Here is an 11,703-nt window from a genome sequence, read left to right as displayed (position 1 = left end):
AGGCATCAAATTTAGGTCTAAGACATAGAAGAGTTTCAGTGCAGTAAGTAGGAATTTCATCTTGTCTTTCCATCGAGAGAAATTGGTTCCATCAAAGCGATCCAATTTCACCAACTCATGATTCAACATCTTCAATGCTGAAACATCACTTGTTCCTCCCATCATAGGAAATATATCTATGATTGTTGGGGATATTACACAAAGTAATAAAGGAAGAACAATGATAACACAAAAGATAAATAGAAAATGATAACTTGAAGGTACAAAATTGTTATCCTTAGACAATATTTCTCCTCACACTTTTGTTACTAAAGGATTATCGCAAATTTGTCTCTAGGATACAACCATGTAGTTAGGTTCTACACATAGCAATTCTAGAGAATAACCATAGGATTTCTTGTGATTCTCTCTAACTTACTATTTTTCAAGTGAACGTAAGCCTCTATTTATACCCATAGGGTTATATTTCATCAAAAGGCACGTATAGAGAGTCAAAATATTTCATAAAACCGTTCACAAAGTTTGATACCTCTTCAAACATTCAAAACAATTATTAGAAAATTTGCAGAAAATCCTATTTTACAACTTTCAATCGGTCGAAAGTTCCATTCGATCGATTGAATGCTCTTTTTGATCAATTAAACAGGAATCGAATAGCGCTCGAATCATCTAGAGACTCTAGGGTTATTTTCTTACCGTTTCGACCGATTGAGCTAGAGTTTCAACTAATCAAATATATTGAATTTTGAATTTTTACTTAAAAATTTCCAGAACTTGAATTTTCACTTTATGAAACAATATTCTCCAAATTCAAACATCATTATTACAACCTATCCATATATATAACTATACATACAACAAATTATTTCAACAAGTGATGATGTATGTTTTGAAACCATATTACTAAGTTCATAACAAAGCTTATTTTTGTATGATACAATTAAAATATTTTATTTTTATAGAAAATGTAAGTTTCATATAATTGTGAAGAAGGTGAAATAATGGGTATGAGAAAACAAAAATTGATAAGATGATTTACATATTTGAACGTATGGATTTCTCAGATTTTTGAAGTTCCTTGTTTTATTTAAGTACATATAATTTTATTTTCACGTCTTTCATAATTTCAACCAATGATTCACTATTTGGCTTCCAATGGGTAAACAAGTTTAAGTTAGATAGAAATTAGAAGATTTCTTTAATTATGTTTCTCTTAAACATTTAAATGGTTCAATTGAACATATAAAAGATTTTTTTTTTTCCTTTCTATTGACATGTGAAGCTCATCTTGAAATGTATAAGTTATTCAACATATCATGGCAAAAATTATTTTTTAAATAAATCTATTGCCCTCTCCATTCTCTAACAAGAATGATCATAAATTTTCATGCAAACTTTTAATATAGTTGATATAACAAAACAAGTCCACACAAAAATTCTTTATATATGTTGATGACTTTGTAATGTGGTTGGAAGAGGCAGCAAACTTCATACTAAACTATACACACACACAAAATTGTTTATGCCTCATGCATAGCGTAGACCTGTGACTAGTTCTAGTAAATTGCAATTACATATTAAAAAAAAAGGTGGAACAAATACCTATAAGATTTTATATATTGTCTATTGTTTTTTAGAAATTTGATTTATGCGAAGCTTGCTTTATTGTACTCATTTCATGTTATGGTTGGATCATAAAGATATCCCATTAACTCATAAAATTATCTTGAATTGGGATCTTGCTGCTCGATCGCTTGTATCCCTGTTTTGCTGAAGGAGCAGCACTATGCTTCACCTTGAATTTGCCTAAGCATACTTTTCACAGGTCGTTGGAATCTTTATGCTTATTTTGAAGGAGAAATTATACTTTACCACTATAAACTATACTTTATATTACACTTTGCACCACAAACTTTTTGAATACACATTTGCGCCCTAAAGTATGACCCCTATTACACTTTGCGCCCTGCCATTAAGTTTGTTGTTAATTTGTATGAAAATTTAAAGTTTAGGGTGCAGAGTGTAATAAGGAGTATAATTTAGAGTGGTAAAGTGTAATTTATCTTTTGTTTTTAAAGCATTGAGAAGAGTGGCAATTAGGTCTTTTCAATTGGTGTCATATTTTTCCATCCAAGTTAACATCAAACTTAATGTCAAGGTGCAAAGTGTAACAATGGTTATAGTGTAACAATGGTCATAGTTTAGGGTGCAAAAAGTGCGATGTAGTTTAAAATATTATATTGAATTATAGAATTGATTTTGTATGTTTTTAAGACTTTTTTAGATTTATTTTACTTGGGTAGCTTGGATTGTTACTTTATCTTAAACAAGTTTTAGTTTACATATAGTCTTCAATTTTCCAAATTTTTTCTCTACCAATCTTTTTTTTTTTTTCACTTACAACAGGGGGGGGGGGGGGGGGGGGGTTTCTCGGATTCATGTTCTCCACGTGGATAGAACCTTGGAAAGCTATGGACTTTGATCTTTCTTTGTTATCAAAACATCTCCTACACATTCATAAATAAATAAAACATCTCCTACATAGGATGCGGGTTCAAAGCTAGTACAAGATAACACTGTAGATAAATATACAAAATAATAATTGAAAAGATGCAAAAGATAATTAAAATTAAATGCAAAAGATTATATGTGTTTAACATCATCCAGCGTTATAATACAAATTTATTCATAGTCATTTCACACATACGTAGAAAGGAAAGCAACAGAAAGATTGAGTAGTTAGCACTTGACTGACCATTCCTGTTAAAGTAACAACAATTATTTTATACGCCAGCATTTTGCAGGGAGTGTTGGATTCACTGTAAGACACCCGCTACATAATAGACCATAGGATACCTCCTCCTAAAGTAGACGTCGACGTTTCTTAAACCGAAAGAAGGTAGATCGGACTATATCAACAAATAGGCGGTACTTCAGCAACAAGCCTAAGATTGACACACAAGCGAATAAACCAATGACAACAAAGATCAAGGGCAATTCCTGATGATTATGATTATCTGACCAAAAGGATGCAGAAAATGTAACCATCATGGCGGCAATTGCGATGAAAAGTGAAGCGACTCCAATCATCAACCTAATAGGTAACCACACAAGAAAGTCGTTGTATGAATAACGCGAGGTAAGGATGGATAAGAAAATTACTAGGGATGTTGATGAGCAAAATAATGCTATTGCACTTGAAACTGAGAAGACCATAAAAAGATTAGGACTCTCCTTTAGTTTATCAGCTTTTATGGCTGTAAACATTATAAAGCTAATTAGTGTAGCAACCACCATAGAAAACTCAGCTGTGTCCATCATCCACTTCTCTCCCTTCGTCCTTAATTCCTCGTGTGTCCTCGCAAATAAAACATACGGTGTTTCCCCGTTTCCATTTTTCATTTCTTTGAACGCAGGTGGTACAACCTTTTCCACCTCCTTCCATTACAAATCATAGGAAATATCACATGAGACTTGTTAGTTCAAAAACGCTGAAAAGTTTAGGTAGAAATGAAATCTATGTGGAAACAAGAGTGAACATTCTATGAAATGTTCAACACATACTACTCAAAGAATATAAGTACCTTGAACCATAATATTTCTCGTTGCATTTGAAGAGCTGCTCCTGATATAGCATTCAGCTTCTCTTTAGGCGCCAATCCTGCAGCTAAATGCAAAATGTTGCCTGTATCTTCAGTTTTTGTATTTATTATTAGATCTCCAATTGAGCCTACCTCATAAAGTAAATTGAATATGCTTTCATGGCGCTTCTCAACAGCTACATGAAATATGCTTTTACTATTTCTTGTTTTCCATAATAGATCAAAGTCAAAACGAATAAGCATGATCAAGCACTCATTATTTCCTGCTTCTGCTGCATCAAACAGAACATGTGGAATCACTGATGAATTCTCAACATCACCTCTGTAAGCCTGAAGACAATTTTCAAATAGTTTATTGGCTTGAGATTGCTTCGAGTTTTCCTGTTTTAACTTCAACCCTGGAATTGACAGTGAAAAAGAAAGTAGTCATACTTTAAGGAGAAATAAATATATTAAAGAATCGAGTAGATCTTCTACAGAATAAAAGTGAATGTGCACCGCAAATCTTGTATGAAATAAGAAAATCAATTAAGAAATTTAATCATTTTCTAAAAATGTTATCACTAAATTTATCAAGATATCTACTACATTTAAAAATATAAAAAGAGTTACGCTATAAAATCCACTAACATGAAGGATACAAAAAAAAAAAAAAAAACAAAAAAAACAAAAAAAACAAAAAAAAACAAAAAAAAACAAAAAAAAAAAAAAACAAAAAACAAAAAACAATAAAAACAAAAAAAAAATAATAATAAAAACAAAACAAAATAACAACCAAAATAACTCCAAATAAATCCACTAATATAAAATCACTTACAATATCCTTTCAAGTTTTTTGCCTAACTTGAGATCCACAACAAATACAATAATATGTTCTCTCTAGGAAATAATAAGAACTCACCCTAGATAAAACAACTTTTCGTGGTTGTGACACCCAAAAAAACTTCTCTCTTGAGAAAACAAAAAATTTATCTTCTCTTATGTATGTCTAACAGCTAAAAAATTTAATTGTTTTCTTTTCTCTCACACGCAAATTTTTTCTTCTCACTACAACTACACATTTTCTTTTCCTCAATTAACAACATTCATCCAAGCTCTATAAATTCTCCTTGATTTATGTGCTAATGTGCATGAAATAGATCGATTGAGGTTACTTATACCACAGTAGCCGATCGATTGAGCTTCGAATAACAAAATTCTTAGTTCTATTATTGATGACATTGCAATCTTGGAATTTGTTCACTAAGGGTTCTAAGAGTACTTAAATACCATTTTTCATAGCCATCATCATACACAAGACCGACACACATCGGTGAGAACTTGTTGCAACTTTTGTGCGTCTAGGGTATTCTATCGAGCTACTTCTGGTTCATCGTTGAAACGTGTTGCTGTGAAGAACTCTGCACCAGCCACTACTGCTATCAAGATGTTGAGGTGCAGTTGCTACATTTTTAGGAGATTTGTGTTGTACACCTTGAAGTTTACTATGTCAATGGGAGATCCGTGCAAACTAAAAAGGTCTACCACTAAAAAAAGGATAATTGGGTTGGAGCTAAGCTAAAATTAGATCTCTTGTACTTGTACTTGTAACCTCGAATTTTCTTTAGTAGATTGTTCAAGAGTGGTGACCTAAATATTACACATCATGACCATATGACCATGTCAATTTATTTTTCGCTGAACTATACTCTAGATTGGCAATTTGGTTGTGTATTTAATTAGATTTTACATGTAATTGAATTAATTAATTAATTAACTAGGATAATTGATTAAGTCAATTGGAGTCAACTTATAACCCAAAATAACTCACAGGAAACAAAAAAACAAAAATCCAAAACAAAACTCACGTGGTCGAGTTTGACTAACAAATGCAGAAGGATTGCGAGCTAACACATGCAATGCACTGTCTCCATCCGTGTTTCTAGCGGTAGCAAAATTAGGGTTGGCCTTCAGCATTTCCAATGCTACTCCTGCATTATTTTATACCAAAAACAAAAATTCCAAGCAAAAATATTAATGGACGACATTCCTTTTCTTCTCCCTGCGTTGTAGTATACTAGAATTTAGTTATGTTTTATTGATAAAGTAAAAAATATTGAGAAGGAACGTGTTGATATTTCTTTCAGGAAAGATAAACAAGGTAAACCATGACATAATCATATGAAAAGGAAAAGCAAGAGTTTATTTTGACAACTTTTTTTCTCCTCATGTACTAGTTTTCCCTTAAATAATTAAGATAGAATTCTTTATGACAAAAATCTCATATATTATATATATATATATATAGCAAAACTTAGATACTGTTCCTTAAGTTCATCTCTTATGATTCTGTCATTTGGATTTTTTCTCATTGAATGGAAGTATACTTTTCAATAAAGTAGTCATATAGCTGAATCTTAAGAGGAGAACCTAAGGAACAGTATCTAAGATATTGTACCTAAATTTTGTCTATATATATGTATATATATAGAGAGAGAGAGAGAGAGAGAGAGAATAATTTACAATATATATATAGAGAGAGAGAGAGATTTTTTGTCTAAATACATGTGTACAATTTACATGAACAATAAATACAGTGGCGGAGCTAGAAAATTTTCTTAAGGGGGCCAAGCCAAATAGAATACTCCCTCCGTTTCACTTTGTTTGTCCTCTATTCCATTTTAGAATGTCTCAAAATATTGTCTTGTTTCTAAAAATAAAAAGTTATTAATTTACTAATGTTCCTATTATATCCCTATTAATTTACTAATTCAATTTTTTGATAAATTTATTTAATGATAGTTTTGGAAACTTATACATTTTTAAAAGGTAGACAAGAGAATAAATGATATTCTCTTAAAAAGTTTGACTTTTCAAACAGGACAAACAAAGTGGGACGGAGGGAGTAATACTACACTCACAAACTATTTTACAACATTTTTACTAAATGTTGATGCGGTAAACTTCTTATTAGTTTTCATTTAGGCCCACCATTAATATCATTTTTTCATTACCAATAATCATTCACCACATCAGCAGTTTGTAAATTTTTTTTTTAAAATGTTTGTAACTCTAGTATTACTCAGCCAAATATATCATTGTATTACGGTAGTCTTAACTCTCTATATAAATATGTACGTCTTTATTTTTGGAAAACAACAAAAATCTTTAACTAAAGAGATTTACTTATATATTTTCTTTAACTTATACTTTAAATACTCCTAAAATTAATAACTTATATATGACAAACAAGTCAATATACACATATATACTTAGATTAGGTTCGAGTAGAATTCTATCTTGTATAAAAAAAATATTAAAATGAATATAAATGAGACAACAATAAATTAAAGAGCATTTATACTTTTTTTTTTTTTAAGGAAAGGGGGCAATCACCAAAAATTTATTCAATATTTTAAAATTTTAACATTAAATATAGGGAGGGGGCAATTTTTGAAAATCCAAGGGGGGGCATGGCCCCCTAGCAACCCCCCCCCCCCCCCCCCCCTCCCTATGAATAAATGTAAACCAATAATTATCCAAATTAAAAAATTATTAGTTTATTAGCATAGTAAAGTTCAACAAAGCTAAAAAGTTAAGCTATGAGCTGAAGATGACCGATCAATATGATTCGGTATCGAAATCTCCAGTCTGTTAATAGTTTGATACCACATTTAGAATATGAGTGAAATTGGGTAACTTTTCCTCATTTAGAAATTAAATGAATGCCTTAGATTGTGTTAATTTAACAATACCATTTTCAATGTTTAAACTACGGTTAATGTTTTGAACTTTAAATTCTGGAATGACAAAATCAATCCGTTATAACCCCACTCCCAAAAAAAAAAAGAAAAAAAAAAACATTATAATTACTTATGCTTACCGTATAAGTTACCCTCGACACAACTGATAAATAGTTTAGCTTGTTCATTTTCATCCCACCCGCAAACTATCTCTTTAGTCTGAGAATAAAGAAACTGCACCATTTGACTGTGTCCTAACGAAGCAGCCATAAAGAGTGGTTTCACCCTAATACCTAGATTTGGCAGGTTACTATTTTTCTTCATCATCGCCTTGGCAATATTCACATTTCCAGTTGCAGCAGCATAGGTCAAAGCAGTGTTCCCAACAATGTTTACAGCTGTTAGGTTTTCGCAGCTCAATCTATTCACTAAATTCTTCACAAACTCTTCTTGGTTTGCTGCAGCAGCAATATGAAGAGTGGTTTCTCCTTTCTTTGTAATTTTTCTTTCAATGTTTGGTATGTCCTTAACAGATTTCCAGTCACCATTCATCGCAGCCACATAAAGCCTCCTACACTCTATATTGACTGCTTCATCTGTAAGAGAAATTCTTCTTACCGATTAGTAAAAATTGTAGTGCAAGTATTTCATAGAAGGAAAAATATTGTTTCACACTAGTTCACATTCATTATTTCACACATATATCCACAATTGATATGAAAATGTCCACATTTTAACACATAAATTAGATGTGAAAAAAGAGATTTGAAATAGTAGATGTGTGATAATCAAAACCATTCATAAAATAAGAATTTGTCTTATTTTAGTTTTATATTTTGGGGAATGTTTATTACACACATAGTACACATGCACAATTTTTTCAACTAAAATCGAGACATCAAGTCATGATTTCTGAGCAAAAGTATGAGTGTGTATACTTTGTGTATAAGTGAGTGTGTGAAATAGACATATTGCTCGTTTTATTTTATAATCCCATAGGTTGTACGATATTTTATGTTTGATTTTTTTTTTTTCGTTATAAAATTTAGTATTATATAATGAAAAAAATTCATATATGACAAGTTTTTAGTTAATGGAATATAAAATGTTACACTTATAACAGGTTAACCGATGGCAAAGTAAAATATTTACCGTCGTTTGAATTGAAATCCTTTGTCGCCATTTCAACTTATCAATTGGCTTTTGTGTACCTGAAAAATGAAGATTTTGGTATTACGTATAAATTATAGATATATATATATATATATATATATATATATATATAAATATATATATATATATTCCACTTTCGTACTTTTTTATAAAACATTTCCCCAATTCTCATGTCAACAATTACCTTGAATTGGACTAGGTATTAAGGTAATTGTTGACAATAAGAATTGGGGAAATGTTTTGATAAAAAATTATGAAAATGGCATATATATATGTTGGACTTAGCTTTAGCTTAGGATTCGTTCAGATCTAGACCAAATCTAACGTAACATAAACTAAAATCTTGCATAATAGAAAATTAATAACATTTGCTATTATTATTATTATTATTATTATTATATATATAGGGTTAAGTTCAAGTTACACCGCTCAATATTTTTTAATTTGATACGAATGTTGACAAATCCACCGTTAGATTATATTATTTTCGTATATTCTTCATACTTGCAAAATTTCGAGGTGATTAAAGAGTAATAGTCATGTCATCAATCAATTGTTAAAATTCAAATTTTTGTAGTATAAAATAATGCATAAAAAATGAGTTTATAGATCAAATAGTAAATAATATCTGATTGATATGAAAATTGGCATGCATGTTAAGAACATATAAAACATGTAATTCCACGGTTGAATTTTCAAAATATTGATTCAATAACAAGTTATTAGGTGGTGTAACATTGCTTAGAATTACATTAGGTGTAACTTGATAAAATTTTATCATGTATCTAGCACTCGTATCTCATGAACATGCATAAATTTACAAGTTAGTTATTATAATGATTTTTACTCTTGCCAAATTAGCACAACAAGCACAAAAAAATTTAATCTTCTTTTCTTAATTCGGAGAAAGACTCTCAGGCCTTTTTTTTACGAATTCTTTGTCAAGAAATTTCATTGAAGAAGTAGCGTGTTTTAAAACTCGTCTCTTTGAGGTTCAGCATGAAAAGATATGAGTTTCATGTGAATCAGCTGATTAGGCTGATGTTGATGTGTTTGTTTTATTAAAGAAAAAAATGGTGCACCTAGATCTCGTAGGCAAGAGACAAAATCATTAAATAGATCTCAATTGAGAGAGCATACCATATTTTTAAGAATAACATTGGCAATTCAGGGCTTGTGTTTAATTATTAGGTATGAGTCTTAAGGGTTTTTTTTTTTAATTTATTATTATTATTTTTTAAGAGAAGTTTGAGTCTTAACGGGAATAATAAGTTAACAACATACATAACTTTTTCAAAAATAAAAAATAAAAAATTCCCAAACTAGAGGTGGCAAATTGTAGATAGGAGACAATAAAGTAGGGTTAGTGGATTATAAAAAAAAATTGTGAAAAGAGTAATGCCTATAGTAATTTATATTTTATCAAAGTTTTTTTAAAAAAATAAAAATAAAGTTTCAACCTATTGCATTTGTCTCCGTAATTTTTGTTCTTTATCACCAGACTAATGCACCAATCGATTTTTGGTGTAAGTGAAAATTGAATGTTAGATCTTTTACTAAACCATCGATATCAGATATTTTACCTGAGCTAACTGGAACTCACATTATTTTTCAGAGTTATGTTACCTAACTTGCAATACAAATTAAATGATATTTTAGGAAGGTTAGGGTATTTACTTTTTCATCGATTATCAAATTATTTTTATCAATTTAGTTTATTATGAAATGAAAAGAATATATTTTTATTTCCAAACATTTTTTAAAATAATTTTCTCTTTTTATGACAAAAAATCTTATCTCAAATGGTTAAAAAAATTGTGAAAGTGGACAATATCAAATTTAATGTCAAATTTGGGGCATCACTGTAAGGCCCAAATTTGATAGTGTCCACTTTCACAACTGCTACAATAAGTTTATATACACTTTTTTTTTTTCATAACTAGTGACATGACATGCTTTGATTGATACATAATAAAACAGTATATGTAGTGTACCCTAATAAAGTAAATGTGACTATAATAAAAACAGATCAACAATTGTAAGAAATACTATGTCACTAAATAAATATTAGTAAATTTTTTATTTTATCTCTTTATTTTTTTTATATAACTTTGAAATTTAGTATTTTTTTTATATTCTTAAAATGCTCAAATTTATTTTCTAAACTTTGGCCACCAAAAAAATTAAATTCTGGTCCTGTCCTTTTATCAATAGTATTGATAGAAAAGCATTGGATAAATTGCACGCTTGTGATTTGCATATGCTTTTATATTTGTACTTGATTAAAAAATGTTCATTGAAATAAGGTGTCTGCGACTGTAAGTGCGAAATAGTAAAAACACCAAGATGATATAGTGCAACCAAACCGCGTACATATTTTAGTCCAACAAAATAACAAAATATGAAAGAAGAAAGGCATCAGGAGAAATAAAAGAAGTGAATGCATGCATACATGACATATCTACCTGAAGAATGATTTAGTTCAAATGGATTGAGGAGCTTTCGTCAGGATAGACCAGCAAATGTTGTTAATACTTGAAGGCAATTCCTCTACGCTAGAAGTGTGGAATCAATTGTTGGGTGTTCGCAATGCCCAAATGTGCTTAAATCTTAACCAAGCAGTCAAACAAAGACGTATTAAATTATGTAAAAGTATTCCAAAAGGTGGATTAGGTATAGTTTGTATTCGATATTTGTTTTTACGTGATTTGGAAAGTAGTTGTCCTTTTTGAAACAAAACCGACTCTTTTCGTCTTTCTTCATCCAATGCTTGTCGTATGCAGTTGGAAGGAAGCATTTCGTCAAATTGCTAGGGGCGGAGCTACACACATGGGGGCGGGGGCATGCCCCCCAAAATTTTAAAAAATTCTCTCTCTCTCTCTCTCTCTCTCTCTCTATATATATATATATATATATATATATATACATTTTGAAAATTTAGCCTACAAAAATAGGAGTTGAACTCCCCAAATATTTGAGTTAGTTTAATGATACTCTTAAAAAAATAATTTGTTTAATAGTTACAGAAACGATACTTTATTTTTCTCAATTTCATTTTTTATTGTAAAATATGTTTTTACATCTGTTAATTTTTTTTTATAAAGTTTGGCGTCAAACATGGTTGGATCTATCTTTTTCAATCCATTATGTAGCAATTAAACAAGTCATTAAATCTTGTGACTAAAACTACACATAAAATATCTCTT

General features: G+C 30.1%; 1 protein-coding gene across 1 annotated transcript; it reads right to left on the bottom strand.

The window, feature by feature from the left end:
* Positions 1 to 2,641: 2,641 nt before the first annotated feature.
* Positions 2,642 to 11,154, bottom strand: LOC126715183 (uncharacterized). The gene is made up of 6 exons (XM_050415663.1): positions 10,963 to 11,154; positions 8,477 to 8,535; positions 7,465 to 7,920; positions 5,450 to 5,572; positions 3,585 to 4,000; positions 2,642 to 3,438 (listed from the first exon to the last, which is right to left on the bottom strand). The coding sequence occupies exons 2-6, from the start codon at positions 8,505 to 8,507 to the stop codon at positions 2,863 to 2,865; spliced, it is 1,602 nt and encodes a 533-aa protein (XP_050271620.1). The 5' UTR covers positions 8,508 to 8,535; positions 10,963 to 11,154; the 3' UTR covers positions 2,642 to 2,862.
* Between the last annotated feature and the right edge of the window lie 549 nt (positions 11,155 to 11,703).

This window comes from Quercus robur, chromosome 2 (assembly GCF_932294415.1).
Source record: "Quercus robur chromosome 2, dhQueRobu3.1, whole genome shotgun sequence".
In the NCBI taxonomy this organism is placed as follows: domain Eukaryota; kingdom Viridiplantae; phylum Streptophyta; class Magnoliopsida; order Fagales; family Fagaceae; genus Quercus; species Quercus robur.
This window is presented reverse-complemented; position numbering and strand designations above follow the sequence as displayed.

Coding starts and splice junctions, on each gene's coding strand:
- LOC126715183 (XM_050415663.1), bottom strand. CDS start 8,507: ATGGCGACAAAGGATTTCAATTCAAACGACG. Junction 7,921..8,476: donor GGATTTCAATTCAAACGACG/GTAAATATTTTA, acceptor TTTCTCTTACAG/ATGAAGCAGTCAATATAGAG. Junction 5,573..7,464: donor TGTCGAGGGTAACTTATACG/GTAAGCATAAGT, acceptor AAAATAATGCAG/GAGTAGCATTGGAAATGCTG.